Source organism: Labrus mixtus, chromosome 24 (genome assembly GCF_963584025.1).
Source record: "Labrus mixtus chromosome 24, fLabMix1.1, whole genome shotgun sequence".
Lineage (NCBI taxonomy): Eukaryota > Metazoa > Chordata > Actinopteri > Labriformes > Labridae > Labrus > Labrus mixtus.
In genome coordinates, this window is record NC_083635.1 from 6647050 (window position 1) to 6667529 (window position 20480).

The following is a 20480-nucleotide window of genomic DNA, read 5'->3' on the forward strand; positions in this document are numbered from 1 at the left end:
ACTCCTCACCGGCTGGACATGAAGTCGCTTCCCCTGGCCACGCTCAAACGCACAAATGAAGCCTCAGCCCCTTCACAACCAAAGGGCCGTTAAAGCCTCAACCTGCAGAAGGAGCGCCGTCCTCCATAACCAGGACGGTCACCGATGCTCGTCGGAGGCAGGAACAGCGGGGTCATTATCTCACAGAAAAGTTCCAATTGGCTGAAATCTGCCTGCTGGACTGGAATAAAACGGTTGCGTTTTGATATTATGGTCATTTCATGCTTGGGTTGTAAGTGAAGGTGGGAGGCGAGGGCGGATAAAAATAGTCCCTCCCGCTCTCCAATTCCTCGCGGAGCGCGTTCATTGTCTAAGTTGGACGTTCCTACCCCGGGGGGGGGGGGCGTCCGACTGTAAAGACACCTTCACAAAAGGGCGTCCTCTCCTTTTTTTGTCACCGCGCGTCACCAGGGGACGGTATTTTTCAAATGTCTCTTTTTGTCACCTTGACATTTAAAGGGGGCCTGATTTCTCCCGCCCCCCCCTTCCCTCCGGCGAGGACTAAGTGCCGCCATTTGAGACCTTTTTTTTTTTTTTTTTTTTTGGGAAAATGGACGGCACACCTTTTGACTTTGTTTCCTTCTCCTTCGGGTGCTTTGAAACAAGAACTGTACAAATGTGTGTTTATGCCGCTCTCAGTCAGTGGCTGAGGAGCGCCTCGTCCACTTAGACTGCAGCTTCAGGCCACTGCAGGCGAAATCAAATTTATTGACTTTCTCATTTATTTCCAAGAGCCTCAAACCTGCTAAGCTGTAACAGCTCAACTCAACTCTCCAAATCTTTCAATCTGCAGCAACGCTCTATTGTTCTCCTTCTAATGACAAGAGCATTTCCCTTTCAAATCAATGAAATCTTCAGCTTTTTTTTTAATATCGGCCGAGACTCAAAGCCCTCATGAATATGAATCGCTCTGCTTTTAATATTATCACCATGTTCTCTTTTCATTCGGTCACAGCGTTCTGCCTTTTTTTTATTTTCCGCCTCAGTGCACCAAGCCGTGATGCCAAACCCAGCGTCCAACTACCAAACCATGGTGGGCGTGCAGCCAACAGCCAACCTCGCTCTCACTGGCAACCAGCAAAGCAATATGGGCAACCAGATGCAAGGCATGATGGTCCAGTACCCTCCAATGCAGTCTTATCAGGTATTCAGATTATCAGTCTTACTTTAAGAGTGAAATCTGAGAGGCATTAAAGCGTTCTCTATTTGTGCTAAAAAAAAAAAAAGATCCAGGTGTCTTAATTTATTTGCCCCTCGTTTGATTCCCTCGCAGCAGGTTTCCATGCCACAGCAGGCGTACCAGCAGCCAGTGTTTGTGTCCTGTCAACCAGGACAGGGGGCGGTGGCGGTCGCCGGGATGCAGCCCTGCTACAGCCTGCTCCCCCCGAACCAGCACACCACCATGAGGTAAAACTTTCACACTCACTCCACACAGACACTTCAAATTAAGCTCCCAACATTCCCCATTAACTAGTTCCCTATTAGCGTGCTAAAACGAGCGCGATTTTAGCAAGTAGCATTCCCACAGTGCTCCGTCTGCACCCACTGTGCTCCCTCAAAAGCCACGCCCCCCTCCCCCCCTCACTTACATGCACAAGCACCATTGGTCCCTTTTTAAGGTTACAGGTAAGAAAAGGCTCAATGAGCTCATAATTCATGCGCTGATTTTCCTCTCATGCACGCCCCCAAGTTCGGGGACCTTCGGGATCAGGTACTCATTTCAAGCGGGAAACCCAAAATGTGCTCATGAAAGAATCTTAACTTTATTAATCCGTCATGTTTTATATAATTAAGACGGTGCCGTACATTTCAACTATCGTTCCGCTTGTAAAAAATATAAAACAAACACAGAAAAGCAGTTTAAAAATCACATTTCCTGCAGAATTGTGTGATGTTCAGGGGAACTTAAATGACATAGTTACTGCCCTCTGAGAGATTAGCTACTGTAATACTAATGGACACTTTACATAGCAACCTCCGTCATCAGTGTGTGAATGTGTAGGTGTGACCTGCGGTGGTCTGCTTACCATACAATGCCACCGTCATTAAACACCCAGACGTAACAACAGAGCCTCACAGAGAAGAATAGGTTTGTTTTTTTGTATAACTGAAAGTGAGCTTTATTATTTTTGTTTACAGAAATCTAATTATGTTCCAAGATGAGTAATCCAGCCGGACTCGCAAATATGTGTAACAATTAAATCGATACTTCTGATGAATGGGAGCAATTAGCGACGCAGCACGTTTTTTGTTCGGTTCAAACATGATTAATGTCATAACCGGGTGTACATTGATCCGTTTAATGGCCGTTTCTAAAGGTCCAAATTAGCTTTTTAATCATGTCTGGTGGACTAACTTTTCCCCCAAATTTAACTTAGAGCTGCCCTGAGTGAATTTGTAGCTGCGTTTAAAACGGGCTGAAATGAAGACCGGTGCCTCTCGGTGAGCTATAAAAGCAAACGGGACATCAATGACGACATTTGATGACTTCTGGGCGGCCATCTTTAATGCCTGTACCCACTTGCTGTCACGCAAAGTGAGTTACAGTTTCACCTTTGACATTTTTTCCGCTGCAAAAAGTCTGCTTCGGTGAAATGTTTGACTGCTAAAAAGACAGCGGGATGACGATTTCTCATCAGAAAAACACTGGAGGACAAGATCTGCGGATACATTAGAGATGCCACTTTTGTCCACGGGGGGGGGGGGCGGCAAAATTGACGCGAAAAGTTTCCCGAACGGCCGCTGAAGCTACTTTAACCAGGCTGAGATGAAATGCACTGCATCCTCGCACAGCGCTGTTTAGTTTACAGACCGAACATGTTGATGAGTGAATCCTCAGATCGCCTCCGAGCCGAGGTCATCTTTGTTCACTGCGAGGGGGGGGGGGGAGTTATTACCACGCTGCTTGTGGTGAACCGGGTTTCTCTGACCCCCCCCTCTCTGACAGAGCGCGAGTCGTTTTCCCTCCGTTACTTCTTCTGCGGCGGAGAAGTGTGCAGCGCCGGATTCTCTCATTAGACGCTGATTGATAGAACTAGTTCACAGAAAACAGAACATGTAATTAGTTTCTACCTCCACGGACCCAATCAATCTGGATACTGGTGAGAGGAGCACCACTGGGACCCGCTGTGCGCGCTCGAGTACACAACAAGCATCATGAACACCGCCATGTTCTCAGCCCTCACCTGCAGCAGAACAATGCACACACACACACACACACACACACACACGCACACACACTCTACGTGGAGAGGTCACCCGCTCATCGTCCCAGCTGTAAAACGAGGCCGCTTTAGTAGGCCAGTCAGCGGGGAAGTGATTTATGCAGCAAGTGTTGGGAGCGGCTCAGTCGTCTTCCCAGGAGGGGCCGAGCGTCCACCTGCAGCCTGCTTTTCCACCAGCTGTACAACGAGTCCCCGCGGGCAGGTAGCTTACGAGTGCAGACTTCCCGCAGATGGATTTTAAAGTTTTAAATTTCAAAATGTAATACCCCAACTGCGGCGCTAAGATCTCACAGCTACCGGAGATTACGCCCCGGGTTTCAGAGTGATTATTGAGGTGCGAGCGCGGAAATGTTGGGACCTTTTTTTTTTTTTCAGGTTCCAAGTTTGGCTTAAAGGACTCATTTTAAAGACTTTTATTACAAATCAAAGAGACTTGGTTAATTGTGCCGTTTCATTCACAGTTCAACGGTGAGTTTCCTGCCCGCCCCCATGATGGAGCAGCTCCAGTTTCAACAGACCTCAACCCAGTGCGTCTCCCAGCAGCACCCAGGCCAACAGTATACAGGTACCAACACACACAGCAGCAGGCATTTCAGAGGATTCACTTTCCGCCCTGGAGATTCCTCCATCAGTGCCCCCCCCCCCCCCCCTCCCATCTCTCAGTGTCAATAACCGCAGAATATATTCCTACACAGCTTCTTAATGAAATAATCTTTCCCGGGTTTACTCTCGCCATTGTAAGCGTGTGATTAGATTTACGCTGCGGATTTTCAAAATGAAAAAAAAAAAAAAAAAAGAGTGAGGCGCGGTGGCAGCGGTTCCCTGGAGTCGGGATAAGTGAAAGTGATTTGCACATCCACCTTTTTTTTTTTTTCCTGCACGGAGATGAAGCGGCTAGTGGGTCCAGCATAAAACTGCATAAAACCCTCTGATGACAAACAACTCTCTGAAACGCAGTTAGAGGTTATTCATCGTTACTCCAGCATGAGATCCGCCCCAGTAGATGAACTTGGATGTATATTGTATTTTATGTGTCGTCTCTGAATATGATGTTAGCATCTCTAGTGCTGTTTCACCTATTCAATATGTCCGAACAAGCAAGAGAATCAGAGGATTTTAAAAAGGTAAATTATGTTATGATATGTTCTAGTCTATATTTTGGAACATGATGTTTCCGTATACAGAAGTTTTTTTATTTTATTATTGTGTCATACATACATCCATATGCCCGCATGTGCTTACATGACACCGTAAATTAAAAACGTTCCTGGATCAGAGTGCACTAGTTAAGCTATATTCATTGTCATGAAACAAAAAGAGAAAGCAAGAAGTCAAACCAATTTCTTTTCCAAGCTTTTGAGACAAAATTAGCAAGTTTAAACACATCAAACTTGAACAGCCCATTCCAGTTTCTGCACATCTGTCCGCCCCAACATTTCAGATTTGAAACAATAATTCTCTTAAATCATCAGATTTTGTACAAAACGGTACTCCGTTTCAACTTCGTCCAACTCACACATCTCACAAAGTCTGTTTCCTACGGGAATGTTTTTTAATCCACCGACTTCAACGACCAGAGGGAGAATAGCAGATCTTAACTGTGCGACGAGGATCTTTGGCCCTTTTAGATAAACGACACGTTACATATAACGCGTGCATAAAATAATTTTTGATCTGTACATGTGTCCTTAGTTTTGGCTTGGACAGAACGTTTTCAGGTAAATGTACGTCACATCCACCTCCTCGACGATATACATTTGGATAAATCAGCCGATCAGTACATCTTAAAATATGTGTTTTGTGAGGAAACGGAAACAAATGAAGTACTTTATATATAAACTTCATTTTACAATAAATATGCCCCATACATGATGAGAAATAAACGCATCAATCCAGACGTTTAGTAGAGAAGAGATGAACTTGTTAGAGCCACTCTTGTAGTAAAAGTGACTGAATGAACACACTGAAGATTTATCCAGTGGGGCAGTAAGAGAATCAATAAAGATCTTTAGAAACAATCAAATCTCTTTTAATTACTCACCTTTTCTCGTATTCATTCCCCCCCCCCCCCCCCCCCCCCCCCCCCCGTTCTGGTCTCTCCAAATCCGTCCTGAGGCCCACGTGGGGGGGCGGCGGCCTCCTTACCAACGACCTTTATTATTCATGTCTGATTATTACGAGGGCGCAGGCGGAGGGCGCCCGTCATTTGGAGCTACATCAGTAATGAGGTCAGATGAAGGTCTCGCCGCGGCCTCACCTACAGCGTCACCAGTAAACATTTATTAATTGGCTAAGGCCGCGGCCGCAGAAATAATCTGCGGATTAAAAAAAACAAAAAAAAAAGCGGGAATATCAATCGTCCTCGCTCGCTGCTGTTTGGGAATAATTCATGAATCAACAGCGGCTGTGCAAAGTTATTCAAAATGATTAATGTGAATTTAATGTAAACAGAATTAAATTAGATCCACGTACTTGCTTCTTTTTTTTACTTTTTAAAGTTCATTCACTGGTCAGCCTCTGATTGTTTGTTTTGAAGTCCCATCAGTCACGTTCATGCGTCACAAACTAATAAGATAATTGGATCTCCGGGATCATGCAGAGGATTTAGCAGTGAATGGACTGTTATTGCCACCACGGATGTGCCCTTTATAATTAAGGCACTTAAGACCTAATTGCTTGCCGGCTAACAGTACGAGAGCGGCGTTATAGTGATGAGGTGAAGGCTGAACGAGAGCACTGGAAAGAGCTTTTGGGTGAAGACACATTTAACCGTCTGGTGCATAAATAATGATTTTTTATTTCTCTTGTCAACGTTGTTTCCCAGCTTGCTTTATGTTTTTTTTTTTTGTTTGTTTTAAATGTGTTTGCAGGGTTGTTGCCCCCGGCGCCCGGCAGCGGCATGGTGATGCTGCAAATGACAGGGCCCCCCTGCCAGCAGCCCCGGGCCCCCTCCCCCTGCCAGCGAAAACAGCCCAACCACAAGCACCCGGGCGCCGAGCACCCGCGCAGCCGCAGGCCCGCTGAGCTCCCCCTGCCTCCAGACAACACCCAGGTACAAACGCTGCCCGAGTGCAACCAATCAAAACCGTCCAACTTCCTCTGGAACAAAGTTTTTTGGGAGGGGGGGCTGTGAAGTGAAAAGATTGTATGTGTAACCTTTTTAGAAAAGAAAAAACTTATTAAGGTTGACTTACGGTTTGGAAAAATCTTTAATTAGCTCAGTGGCCCGGAAGGTGTCGCCGTGACAACAACAATTCCCACATTTCAAATTAAACCATACATCAGCTCAGGTGGTGTTTGCCCTATAAGACGACACAGCGCGTGTCAGAAAAGTTAGGATAGTCACAAGAAAGCAATTTGAAAGCCAATTATGTTCGGTTGTCTGAGTCTGACAGTGATGTGAGGCTTGTCCCCCTCGTGCCAAACACGCGGCCCTCTGCGGCGCTCCGGGCGGGTGGAGAGCCGTGGTAAAATAGGCTCCGCAAAATGAAGTCGACGCTGAAAATGAGGAGAAAATAGTCCTCAGCGTTAGGGTGTAATGGTACATTAGGGGGGGCTAATGGTACATTAAAGCAACAACTTGAACGACAGAATGACTTCGCCAAAGAGAGAGAGAGAAGCGGCCATGGTTGCTTTTTTTTTTTTTTTTTTTTTTTTGAATGAACGTGTTTGTGTTCCTCCTCCCCCCCTCCCTCCCCCCCCCCTCCCCCGTCATCTCTCACCGCATCGCCGCCGTGTTGTGTGTAGAGCAGCTTGCCCTCGTCTCCGGCACTCACTCCCTCGCCAGGCCAGCCGCCCAGCGCCAAGGGCCTCCCATCAGGCATCTCGTCCATCCCTGTCATGGCCCACCACCACCACCTCCACCCGCACCACCACCACCCGCAGCTCCCTACAGCTTTCTGCCACAGTGGACAAGGTCAGACATGACACCTGCTTTACTCTGTCAGAGTCTTATTTGTGCCTCAAACCTTTTCTACTATTATATTATATTCCGTTACCTGAGACGTCTTGATACCACACAATAAATCAATCCCTCCAACACTCTCACTAAAGCTACCACAGCGTGTCACTTTTACAGCCAGTTGGACAATTGGATCAGGAACTTACTAATGGGCTGTTTTTGCTTACAGTCTGATTGCTACTAAGATTATCTGTTAACTCTGGGAGGAGGTAAGAGACGTGATGAGAGAAAGGAAAACATGCACACTCGAGTTCTTTAGCTTTATGAACCTTGCTAGCTAGCAGCTGCCTTACAAGAAGTAGCTGACTCATTGTAGCTAGTCGGCTACCTAGATCAGTTAGCTAACTAGATCAAAACTTAAGCTGTGCCCCCATTTAAAAAAAAAAAAAAAAAAAGAAATCTATTTATTCAAATTCTAGCGTAAAACTGCGTTTGGTGTAAGCTTTTCATAGCTAGCTGTCTGTATTTGAGCTGTTAGCCGCCGTGTAGCATGCTATAAAATGAACATTGGTCACACTCTGAAGAAATTGTCACATTTTGAGGGTTACCATGTTTCATTTAGTGGCCTATGTCAAATATTTAAAGTGCGCAACCTACGTGCGGAGGCTGTAGTCCCCCCAAGAGGGCGGCCCAGGTTTGAATCCGACCTGTGGGCTCCTTCCCCGCATTTCATTCCCTACTCTCTTTGTCCCCGATTTCCAGCTCTATCCACCGTCCTATCTTTCAATTAAAGGCACAAAAAACGCCCAAGAAATAAATATTTGAACGCCTCGGCTTTGTAGCCAAATTGTCAAATTAGCCTGCCAGCTTAGTTGTTTGCTTGCTACCTTCAAAGACAGTTAGTTTGCTCGCTAATAGAACAAATTCTACCTTAAAAAAAACCAGATTCATTAAAGCCAAGGTGAGCTAAATATGTATCTAAAAGAGTAAACTGTGGTGTTCTGATGCTTTGATAGAAAAGAAGACAAACAGCACAAGGTGGAGTTTTGTCATTCCTTGAATTAGCTCAATTATATTTCTTTAAAAAAAAACAATACATAATGGATTGAGGCACAACTAAATCTCTTATTTCTCTTTGAATCAAGTCGATTATTTTGAATTATTTCACCTCAGCATGCGATTGTTTTTATCTCCAAACCAGTTCCCCCTTGAGGGATGAAGAAGTTGTTTTAATCGTGTATGTTTGCATTTTTAAACGAGAGAAAGCTTGATGATTTTTTTAGGCTTAAATATTCTCATTGATAATAATAATGTACTTTAACTCCTTATATACTCACAGGAGATGATTTGACAATCCTTTTTTTTTTGTTTCCATTCAGGTGAAGCGCACTACTCCCTCCTGGGCCAACCCCTGCAGTACAAACCCTCAATCAGGCCTCCGCTGATCCATGCTGCCCACATGGTGGCCAAACACCAGGTGGGACACACGACGCTCAAACATACACATTAAGAGTGTCGCCCCGCTTCATAAATAACCGTACTGTTACCCTCTGTTTCCTCAGGGTCCACTGGGGGTTTGGCGTAGCGGTCATGGGAGGAAGGCCAGCAGAAAACCTCTGTCTTCAGATCTCAGTGTAGGTCAAGCAGGTAATAGGAAGTCCAGAGGGAGGCTTGAGTTAACAGCGGTGCTTTTTTTTTTTTTTTAGCCCTCTGACCGAGTTGTGACCTCCCCCCTCTCTGTCAGGAACGCACTGTAGTAAAAACAGATGAAGTCCGTTCTATGCAGGTCGTTCTCCCAGTCCTGAGTGAAACATCAAGTTCTAGATGTCAATCAGATTCAGCCGCTGTGTAGACTGTGTAAGCAGATTAACTGAAATAACATTTTTTTTTTTTTTATTGTGTCAAAATGTGCTTGCTTGCGCTCCAAAGCTCTGCAGAAAAAGAGCGTCTGTTTGTGACTGTAAGCAGAATAAATCACAGAGAGGGGCAGAATTCACACCTGGCAGTGGAACCTGCAGCCCCGGCGGTATTGTGCAGAAAGAAATGTGCTGATTATTTCAAATATGGCCGACGTATTTTATTTTTTTTTTCCCCTGCACTCGCTGAGATTTTTTTTTTTCTTTCTTTCTGCATTATTCAGGCGCTCTTGTCAACAATCCCTCTCGTACAATCGACAAGGAGGGGAGGGGGGGGAGTCGGATGTGTTGTGCACAAAGTGTCAGGGAAAAGTTCAACAATGCATCGCTCGCTTCCAGCCTGTCACACTTTTGCTATAATTTTTTTTTTTTTTTTTTTTTTTGCGCCTTTTCTTAAAAGTAACCAATGAGAAAACTCAAATGAAGAGCTTTGTACTCTAATTGTGCTTGAGCACCTTGCGACAGGTTTGAGCGCCCTTCTGCCGAAAGCTGGCTGCAGCAGATTATTGAAGCCTCCCGATGGCGCAGGTCTGATTCTTCTCTTCACCTGTGACAGTTGTTTTATTTACTCCGTGTGTGTGTGTGTCTGTGTGTGTGTGTGTGTGTGTGTGTGTGTGTCTGTGTGTGTGTGTGTGTGTGTGCGCGCAGTGAGCAGCCACATTCTGGAAGTGACACATCCTCCGCAGGGGATCAGCTGCACAGACTCCCACCCACTCCTGGCAGAGCTGTGCAAAGGGGGCAGATTGATCCAGCGGCGGCTGTCTGACCATCGGCCCGGGCTGTGCGGAGACGCTCCCAGCGGACACCTGGCCCCATCATACTCCATCTTTGCCATCCTTCCCTCCAGATACAACAACCCCCAGGCCGACTTCAAACCCCGAACTAGTACCAGACACAAAGGGGGAGCTGTGTGACTCGGGACGAGGCCGGTTTCATAGCTGCTGATGATCACAGTGCGCCCAAGGAGCGCCACATGAACGCACATCCAACCACCTGCCTCTGCTGCCTCAGTCTGGACTGCCCTCGGTTCAAGTCCCAGACTCTGTCCAAATCCAAAAACAGTATCCAATGTTTGAAGAATGAATGTTTACTTTTATTTAGTTTTACTTCATTTTATCTTTTTTTTTTTTTCGGCCAACAGGTCCGTGCAGGGTGGGAAATTGAGTTTTGTTTGTGAAATATGTCCGCGGCCGCAGAGCTCAACTCTAGGCCCCGCCTCTATTCTAAAACTAAGTTTGCTATTTAAAGCGTTTGGAGAGCTTTGGGATTCATTTGCCAGCTTTAAGTGACACACTGTGGCTCTTTTTCTTATTTTTATTAGCAGGTGTATGAATGTGATACCGACACATCCCACAAAACAAAAACCTACACATCTGTTTTTGTGCCCACTTTAAAAAAAAAATCGGGGCTCACATCATTTAAAAACTGAGCGTTCATATCGAAGCAGTGGCTCTGTCTTACTCAACATCCATCAATACTTCCATCATGTGTGTCCCTGCTTGATCTCAGTCCCCGCCTCGTCAATCCGATCAGCATTTATCTCCCGTTAGTTTCACAGCGATGGGTCTTTCTCGTTCATCGTGGTCCCCAACAATCACACGCAGCTGCACTTGTACAATGTGAGCCCATACAATAATAAACACTGAATAATAGATATACTACCTGAATTATTTAAAGTCACTTTTATACACAGTGAATGTTGGATTTGCACTGAGTGATGAAGGAGATGGAGGTGTGTTTGGAATCATACAGGGCCTGGATTTTTCTTTTATTAACCCCCATTGTACCTGTTTGTTGCACTCGGCCAGGCCACTTTCTTTTATATTTAATTAAAATGTTTATATGCACAAGAAAACTGCACTTTTGTTACTTCATTTGGTCTCCTGGTTGATTTCTTCCTTCTTCTTCTTCTTTTTAAAATTTGACTCTAACAAATCTTTGCACCAAAACATGTTCTGCATTTTTTAAAAGCAATAATATAGTCCACACACTGAGGGTATTGAAATGTTTCCTTAGTGCAAGATGTTGCTACACTGTGGGGTGTGTGTGTGTGTGTGTGTGTGTGGAGGGGGGGGGTAGTGGGGGAGCAACAGATGAGGCAACTGTGTGGAAAATGTTGCCTTGAAGTTTTGAAGTTTGTAAATCTGCCTTTTGGGTATTGCAGAGATGCGTGCTTTCCTGCAGCCATGAATTAGCCCTCTTCATTGTGAGTCAATTAAAGAGAAACAGAGACACCTAGTGGACAACAGAGGTTACTACAGGTCGTTATCATAAGCGTGTGCTTCCGTCTCCAGGCAGACAGACAGACAGACAGACAGAAAGTGAAACTATAAAGACAAGTTGTGAAGGTAAGCTGTGCATGGAGCATGGCTGATAAACGCGGAGATGTCGTGGAGATGGACGCGTCGGAGCGGAGCAGGACGGTGGTCGTGTCCGGTGTGCCCAAAGTGTTACCCGTCGACAGGATGATTGACAAGCTGACCGTACATTTCCAGAGGCGCCGGAGGAGTCACGGAGGGGACGTCGAGGTGGTTCGATACCCGACCCACTTGGACGGAGTGGCGTATGTCACTTTCGACAAACCTGCAGGTAAATGAAGCAGAAGCTACAAGCTAAACAGAAGCTCCTGTCTAGAGAGAGAGGAGGGGGAGGAGGGAGGGAGGGAGGGAGGGAGGGGGGGGGGGGGGGGGTAATTCTTAAGCTTTATCTGTTTATAGTGAAGACCCCCAAACTACTACACAATTATATTCCGATCACAAAGTTGAGCACTAATTAATTACACCCGGCCATCTTTGAAAACCACACTACTGCCATACTGTGTAGTTTTTCTTCAAAATAAAATGCCTCTCTTCCCTTCAAAATAAAATGTAAGGCTGGCCGTTATTGTCCAAAAAAAAAAAAGATTATAATCATACGTTGATATTTTTAGCTGAATACATGGTGTATATTTTGACAACAATTTATAAAGAAATAACAAAACCAAAGTCCGTCTTAAATCAAATGAACAGAAGCTGAATGGCTCACAGGTCTGCACTGTCAACATGAAAAATGACAGAATGATGAACTAGGTTTTTGTGAAATAACAAAATATTAGATAAAATGACCCTTATATAAAATGAAGATAGCTGTGTATTTCGTCAAGCAGGCGGCTCTTTGAGTTTTTTCCTCAGAGAGGGCGATTTATTGTAACTCAACATAAACTATGTTAACACAGACGATACTGTCCTACCCTACATCTCATTTTAAAATACATCAATATTCATTTATGTCCCAGCCCTAATGCATACAATGACGAATCAAAGATTAAAGCAAGAACTAATTACTTGATCTAACTTTTTTAAATGTTAAAAAAATCTGTGAATCTTGTTTCGTGATTTATCTAAAGTCATATTCATGTTTCTTTCTTAGATCTTCTTTCAAGCGTTCATTATAAAACACCCAGGTTGTGCATGTAATCTGCAAGTAAAGTCATGAATTGAGAAACGTGCAAAAAAACCCAATCGCGCAACAGACGGAGTATCTTCCCGTCCAGATGGTCTGAAGAGTCCGTCTGGAAATCCATCAAAAAGAACTAAGTGTTGCTAAAGGATCCACAGGGTTCTCCAAAGATGGCAGTGATTTTTATTATTAATATCAGATGTAATACTTGAGGGGCTCAGACTGTAGCGCTGATATAAAAACACACAGGTATTATATGAATCGTATCCCGTTTTCATGCTGTAATTGGATCCTATGGGAATAAATTGCGGCGTCTATGATGGTAATTTAAAGCGGTGAAATATAAATCAAACATTTATTTACATGCAGCGCTGCCTGGATGTATGTTCCCCCGACTTGCTGACATCAGATCGGTTTATAATGAGTGGAGCGAGGCTCTGTGCGCGCTCTGTGACGGGGGAAATAACAAGCATCGTGATAATGTTTGACATGTGAGACCACAGCAGAAACCAGCAACGGTGTTCTTTTGGCAGATGCAGAGAGGGCGGCGTTGAAGGAGGAGCAGATCATGATGGACGATGAGTTTCCCGCGGACTACCTTCTGACTGTGTTTCCTCTCACCAGCGATGTAAGCATGGGAATTAGTTTTGAGTCCTTTCACTTCCGCTGCTCTCCCTCCATCCCTCTTCCTCGACCTGTCCGGATGTCGCTCTCTACCAATGAGTCCAGTTCTGCTCAAGGCTTCTGCCAGTTAAAAGGACGTTTACCATATCCTGTCGCATTTTTTGCAGGAAAGCCCCTTGAGCATGCTGCTGTAGTATCCATGCTTTCACCCATTAGTGTGGTTTCTCCTTATTGGTCGCCTCCGCCTCTTCTTTTCGTTTTCCACTAAAAGACCAAGAGCTGACAACGCCAGCGCCATTTTCCACTTTTTATCAGACGTTATTCTCCATTAGAAGGCGACCTACAATACGAGTGGTGACCGACAGCGGTGTGAAAATGGTCTTCTCGTGTCATGACGACGAGCCTCCGCCCCCTGCTGCCATGGAGGGTTATTTCCTCTGAGGACGCGCGGGTGGTCGGCCGTCGGCTGTAGTCTTTGCGGTGTGTTCAAGTGCAACTTTTTGCCATCTGCTTGGTGCGTCCGGGCCTTAACAGGAAGAAACCTCGAGCAGAACTAGACTCATTGGTGAACATTCATCTACTGCAGCTCGATGTGTTGAGAAAATGAGATTCCAAAGAGCATCTTTTTTTTTATTTATTTGGTGCTCTATAAAGGATCACACATTCATTCCTGTGCTGCAGGTGTCTCTGTATGTCTCCAGGGCTCAGGTCGATCTTTCCCTGTTCGGCAGCGACCAAGCGTTCCTCATTCAGAGTCTGCGCTCGGCCCACAGGTCGCTACATTTCCTGCCTCTGCTCCAAGTGAGAAAAGCCACCGTAGAGGGGCCTTTAACCGCCGTCCAGGCCCTGAGAGACGACCTCATCCGCAGGGCCAACCTGCTTCAATCCCAAACTGCTGCCGTCCAAACACCAGAAACTCCTCTTAATCCAGAGGTCATATCTCATGGAGGGGTTGGAAGCTGTGCTAAAGCTAATCCGGCGAACAGCTTGTCAACACGGCTGCAGACCACAGGTGAAGTCAAAAGCCCGTCCTTAAAAACTCAAACTCCAAACGGTTCCTCGAGGCAAAAGGTTCAGGAGAGGGGCTCGGCTGAAGGACGCTTCTGTGACACAGACGTTGACGGAGCGAAGCAGAATTCTCAAAGCAGGGTCAACGCGGCCGCCGCGTCTAGAAGAAGCCCGGAAGTGTTCAAGCAACAGGCGGAAGAAAAGCTTCAAGAAGAGAACAATGTACAAAAACACACCACACCAGACGGGACAAAAAGGATGCAAAAAGAGAATCATTTGGATTCTCGCTGCGTTAACACTGGCTATCAGAAAGAATCCGATAGGAGGAGCTCGGCCACTGCTGCCGGATTTAAGGATGATTCAAACTCATCCGGGAGAAACACTGAGGAAACAGTCTGGGTCGACTCAAACACGCTTCAATACATTAGAAAATTCGAGAAGGAGAAATTGGACAAATGCTTGAGAGATGTTACTTCTGAATTCAGTGAAGGTTCTGACCTGGTGAGGGTGATCTTGTCTGGGAGGCAAACCTCCAAGGCGACCACAGTCATCCAGACGGCGTTGGAAGAGTTTCAGACTTTGATGGAGGCGTCGGCTACGACCTTAAGAGTCCACGAGATCGACTTGGGAGAGGAGGAGCGTCGACAAAAACAGGAAGTGATTCGGATCTGCGACGAAGTGAATGACCTGATTGATGATGTTCTGTACATGTTTGAGGGTTCTCGTATTAAAATCATCGGCCCGTCATCGTCTAGTTATCTATTCTGCAGTTACGCAAAGGGTAGAATTTCTCATCTTCGATACAAATAACTGAAGTATTTAAAGTTGGAGCAAAAATAACTTGAGTGTAGTTTCACCGCTTACCACAAGATGGTGCTGTTGTTCTGCGTTTTGCCTTCTGTGATTGTCTTTTGGGGTCATGATTTGTTTTTTTGTTACTCTCCAACAGTTTGTTCTTGATTAGATCTAGAAAGTAAACATTTTATTTGTCATAGCTCAGAAAAGTCAGTTTAATGTGTAATAATGTGTAACCATTATGTTAACAGGCCCCCCCTTCATGATACATAACGTCACCTTGTGTAAGATTTTCCACCAACAGGCATCGGAGAAAAAAAGGCACCAAAAATAATCATTGTTCATTGCAACAAATAAAAACATGAATTTGCTCAAAAGTTGTCAGAATTATTATTTTTTTTCTTATTATTAGTATTATTTTTTCTTTCTAAATCTTAATTTAATCATCTTTTTCCTCTTTGTACCTTTTCTTTGGATTTTTATTTATTTTTATTTTATTTCATGTATGTATTGTTGTATGTTTAATGTGCCAGGATGAACAAAATATGTGATGAAATATGACAACTTGTGTAGTTAAACAGCCTGCAATGAAGTATTAAAAAAATAATAATAATGTATAATAATAATAATAATAATAATAATGTATGTCCTGTGATAAGCAATGACTTACAGTAAGTCCCTTTTTTTTTTTTTTTTTTTTTTTTTTTTTTTGCTGCATTACAGATCTTGACCAGTAGGGGGCAGTGTGGCACTTTCTCCCGCATAGTTTGCTGTTTAAAAATAGAGACTCTTGTATCTGCCACAGCCCTCCTCACCAGTGTTATAATGGAGGCTGGGTTTGGCAAGCAGGGTGCAGATTGGCAGACAAATGATGTCAGTTGGACGTCCCATTATGCACACACACACACACACACACACACGCACACACTAACGCACACACACACACACACACACTAACGCACACACATGCATTCAGAGTGCTGCACCTTCTCCGTGCATATGATGTGTGAAGATGCTCAGTGAAATCACGTTGTGTGGACAGCTCCTTTTTTTTTTTTTTTTTTTTTTGTGTGTCTGTGATTATTCAAATGAGCTCGCTCCACAGCCTCGATAATTGATTCATTATGTAAAAAAAAAAAAAGCCACACTTCCATAATGAACACAGACAAACAAAGACAATCACACATCTCCCAGACACACACACACACACACACACACACACACACACACACACACACACACACACTGTGGTTTGTTACCATAGGAACATAGTGGAAGAGGTTGCCGAGCTGCAGTGCTGGGTATCGTTAGGGAAAGCTCTCGAACACAATGAAAGCATCCAGGAGGAGAGTGGCATCACATTTTCAGAAGAAGAACCCCTTCATCAAAGACGAGCAGAGGAGAGAGCATTTCCTGTTAACACCCGGACCCCTCTGCTGCCCCCCCCGTGATAACACATCTTAACAATTACCCATTATTCAGGGGGAGGCTGGGGTCGTAAAATAGAAAGGTCAACAAGCAGAGAGCATGGATTTGTTTTTTTTTGTCTTTCTTCCGCAATGGTCCTCCATCTTCTTCTTTTTTTCATCCTCATTATGCATGAAGTATAATGAGGTAACTGTGTTTTTTTTTTGAATATATTAAACATGTGTGACCTTCATGATGGAGGTCAGAAACAGCAGCGGACCAGAAAGGGACGTTTAACGGGGCGTGGGACCGTGGATGAATTACTGAGCAGGGTCCGAGGGTTCACGTTTCTCTAGGAAAGACGATCGTGATAAAAAAAGAGTTCAAATGACTTTATGTGATTGATCGTTTGATTTTTATCACCATGGTTACCGCGGCTACATTCCCGCTGTTACTGTCTAAGTGAGGGACACGCCCTTTTTCTGTGATATTTATGGTCTTGGTCTTGGTCTTGTCTCATCTCATCCTGTCTTGGTCTTGGTCTTGTCTCGGTCTCGGTCTCGTCCTTTCTTGGTCTTGGTCTTGTCCCGTCCTGTCTTGGTCTTGGTCTTGGTCTTGGTCTTGTCTCGTCTCGTCCCGTCTTGGTCTTGGTCTTGGTCTTGTCTCGGTCTTGCCCTGCCTTGGTCTTGGTCTTGTCTCGTCCTGTCTTGGTCTTGGTCTTGGTTTTGGTCTTGTCTCGTCTCGTCCCGTCTTGGTCTTGGTCTTGGTCTTGGTCTTGGTCTTGTCCCGTCCTGTCTTGGTCTTGGTCTTGTCTCGTCCTGTCTTTGTCTTGGTCTTGGTCTTGGTCTTGTCTCGTCTCGTCCCGTCTTGGTCTTGGTCTTGGTCTTGTCTCGGTCTTGCCCTCCCTTGGTCTTGGTCTTGTCTCGTCCTGTCTTGGTCTTGGTCTTGGTCTTGGTTTTGGTCTTGTCTCATCCTGTCTTGGTCTTGTCTCGTTCTCTCCCTGCCTTGGCCTTGGTCTTGTCTCGGTCTCGGTCTCGATCCCTAAATGTCTTGGTCTCATCTCGGTTTTGGGGCACTCTGGTCTCGTTTATGTCTTGGTCTCGATATGTCTTGGTCCACAACACTCATAAGTACAGGAGGCTGATTGACAATCAGAGAAGTGTCAAACAACTACAAAGACAAGCGAAAGGCCTACATCGATGTTGAACTATTTCAAAGACTCAAAACTACAAAAAGATGCAAAATGACTACAAAGATGCTCAAATTACGAGACTAAACAACTCAACAGAGATCCCAAAAAAAAGAACAAGTAAAAGCAAAATGAGTGTGAAGAGATTCCCAAAGAAGAGAAATGAATAAAGTAGAGGTGAGGGTTGGTTGTAGGAGGGTCGTATGTCTTTGTCCAGCGCTCCATTGCCATGAAATGTTTCCGTCTTGTCTGGCCATGTTCAGGCACATACATCTTGTCGGTCAGAGGTTAGTCAGACATGCAGCAAGCCTCTGCATTTCTTTTCTCCCCACAGTGAGGCACGGGGTAGCTGGTGATGAATTGTTTCCCCCCAGGCGATGTGTGTGCGCGCGTTGCACTCGCAAATTGCGTCTTAATGATTCTCTTTACAGATCATCACCCTGCCCACGAGGGGGGAAGTGAGAAGGGATATGAGCTGCTACACCACCCCCTGCTGCTCCGCCTGAATGTTGTATGGGTGTTTGGGAGTCGTGATGGAAGATCCTTGAAGAAGAAATTGGGGGCAACAGACCCCAAACAAAAAAAACATTAGTGTGTGTAAACTGTGGTAAAGAATGATTTTGAGTCCGTCTCACTCACTCTCACTTAAATCGGATGAAATACAGACCAGAGTGGCAATATTTCTGGAAACCACGCAGTAGAGAAGAGTTTAAAAGTTGAAATAGTTGTATAAAAACGTCTATTTTTCAAGCCAAAAACTCAACTGAGCAAAGACAAGATGGCCGTCATTCAGTGCCGTTTTTCGATCCGAGGTCGTTGACCCAGCAACGCACAAAATATTTGTAGCCTCAAGACTCTTAAACCTCTTCAGTGGGCTAGCCGTGTAGTATAATTCATATAATGTATGATATTGATCGCCTTCACACCAGTCAAATTATTCAACCCCATGGGAAAAAAAAAAAATGTCTGTAAAGTGAAGGGATCATATCCAATGATGATGCCTTCAGGAACATCTTTAACTTTTTGGTATTGACTTTCCTTCACTCCCAACGATTCTCAACCAAACCCAAAATAAATGTATGTCTGCTTAGGGCTTCCGTATATTATATACAAATATTGATTCAAACTGATTTATAGGCTTCTATAAAGTTGTACTTTATTGGTATAGTGTAATATTTATGAGATCAGGATTTATTCCTGAAAACACAAATGTCTCTTCCAAAATTTCACTTAAGGGATAAATAATCTGCAGTGCTTTATTCTTTGTGGAAGATGTCCTGGCGACAGGAGGTGTCCTGACCTCGCACCTCACCACACACCTGTCCCTTATGCTGCATTCATGGGGTGTCGGACAACATCGGAAAAAAGAGTGTCCGAGTTGTAAAGATGCACACCTGCTCATGTGGGAACAACGCCTCGGAAACTCGGAAAAGAATGAGGTGCCCGACTTGATGTCAGGATCGCCATCACCTGGGGGCCAAAATATGTTTTGTCAATGTTACCATACTTTTTATTAATTCACGTATCGCACATCAACTTGTAACGGTTCACTTTGTAACATCAACGCTGTTTTGTGCTGTTGTTCCAACACTCCAACTTTCCAAACTGAAATAACATGAACAGACTGAAGTCGGAAGAACAACTTCCCAACTCGGAAACTTGGACCACCCGAGAAGCACATGAGTGAAGCGTCAATCCCTGTCTTCACACCTGCGTCTAATTACCCAATTATCCCCATTGCAAACATATAAACCTGACAGGTTACTCCACTCATTTGTCAGATAATCAATTAACTAAAAAACTTTGCAAAAACGTTTTTTAAGGGTTTGTAAAATTGACATTTCACCCACCAGGTTAACAGCTGATACCTGAAAAGGGAAAGTTCTCATTGTTACTTTTCATGGAGATTTGCTGCCCTAAGTTAGAAGTCCATGTGTTACATTTTCAAATTCAGTAACATTTTAGTTTAGTTCAATTTGATTCAACTTCTTCTTGTGTAATTATTGGGAAAGTAGTCTTCATTATACTGAGTTGATCAGAATCTGACTTTCACTTGTGTATTAGTCAACCATGTCAAAATACTTAAACATGAAATGAATTGTATTTTACATCTATACATTATGCAACAAACAAGAAACACTGAGTCTAAATCTGGCCCACAATAAAGTTACCTGAGTTGCAAGGAAGTGGACTCCTAACCTGCTGTTTACTGTTCTGTATATCATCTTCTCCATCTCCCTGTTTTCTCACACAACAGCACTCCAACCGCACAACCTCTCTCACGAGCCGTCTCAGGAAGTGTCAGTTTAAATATCAGTCTCTTCTCTGATCATTTCAAAAAGCTCGTAGTCAGTGGGGTGTAAAGAAGAAATGTGATTGCCTGTTAAACTTCGACACCACAGGCCGCAGCATTCAACACACGGCTGCCACATGTGGCCCGCCCGTGAGTTTAGAACTTTTGCACTTGGATCTTTAAAGTCTGAGGGAACAGGAGGCTAAAGGCTGGAAGTATACAATCTGAGACATGCTGGAACATTAGTGTGAAATCAACGATTTGTTGTGGACACAAAAAATCACCTCTGGGGTGAATGTATAGTTGTCATTCAAACCATCTTAAAACCACTATCTGAAGTAAATAATACATGTACTGTTTTAATAAGCATGTGAACTGGTTGTCCTGTCTGAAACTTATTAAGCAGTGTGGAAAGACAGGGGCGGAGTCAACAACCAAGTACAGAGAAAACGCAAAGCTTGGGGAGCTACCGTGACGGACGCAGGTCAACCAGTTCTGCTAGCTTGTTAGCTCAACATAGCTCTTGGAAGTAAAATGTCCTTGTATTTATATTATTACGGACTATTACGTGAGAAGATTTGAATGCTATAGGCTTAGACTGCTGCTACAGGCTTAGACTGCTGTTATAGGCTTAGACTGCTGTTAC

General features: G+C 44.4%; 2 protein-coding genes across 9 annotated transcripts in view; both read left to right on the forward strand.

Moving 5' to 3' along the window:
- LOC132959636 (R3H domain-containing protein 1) overlaps positions 1 to 10935 on the forward strand; it is a 45285-nt gene extending 34350 nt beyond the window's left edge. For 5 of the 8 annotated variants that reach the window (XM_061032799.1, XM_061032803.1, XM_061032798.1 and 2 more), the window contains 8 exons: positions 1026 to 1183; positions 1313 to 1446; positions 3725 to 3828; positions 6134 to 6315; positions 7011 to 7179; positions 8544 to 8641; positions 8727 to 8811; positions 9729 to 10935. In XM_061032799.1, coding sequence (XP_060888782.1) covers positions 1026 to 1183; positions 1313 to 1446; positions 3725 to 3828; positions 6134 to 6315; positions 7011 to 7179; positions 8544 to 8641; positions 8727 to 8811; positions 9729 to 9994 — 1196 coding nt within the window. In that variant the 3' untranslated portion in view covers positions 9995 to 10935. Of the gene's footprint in view, positions 1 to 1025; positions 1184 to 1312; positions 1447 to 3724; positions 3829 to 6133; positions 6316 to 7010; positions 7180 to 8543; positions 8642 to 8726; positions 8812 to 9728 lie in introns of those variants that run through there. The other 3 variants (XM_061032800.1, XM_061032805.1, XR_009667053.1) reach the window with 3 other exon arrangements.
- Positions 10936 to 11382: 447 nt separating this feature from the next.
- si:dkey-154b15.1 (uncharacterized) lies at positions 11383 to 14968 on the forward strand. Its single transcript, XM_061032838.1, has 3 exons — positions 11383 to 11669; positions 13052 to 13146; positions 13824 to 14968. The coding sequence occupies exons 1-3, from the start codon at positions 11447 to 11449 to the stop codon at positions 14958 to 14960; spliced, it is 1455 nt and encodes a 484-aa protein (XP_060888821.1). The 5' UTR covers positions 11383 to 11446; the 3' UTR covers positions 14961 to 14968.
- Positions 14969 to 20480: the final 5512 nt, after the last annotated feature.

What these genes read in the sequence shown, in the direction of transcription:
- si:dkey-154b15.1 (XM_061032838.1), top strand. Translation starts at nt 11,447, where the DNA reads ATGGCTGATAAACGCGGAGATGTCGTGGAGATGGACGCGTCGGAGCGG. An exon ending in CACTTTCGACAAACCTGCAG is followed by an intron (nt 11,670 to 13,051) that starts GTAAATGAAGCA and finishes TTCTTTTGGCAG; the next exon opens with ATGCAGAGAGGGCGGCGTTG. An exon ending in TGTTTCCTCTCACCAGCGAT is followed by an intron (nt 13,147 to 13,823) that starts GTAAGCATGGGA and finishes CCTGTGCTGCAG; the next exon opens with GTGTCTCTGTATGTCTCCAG.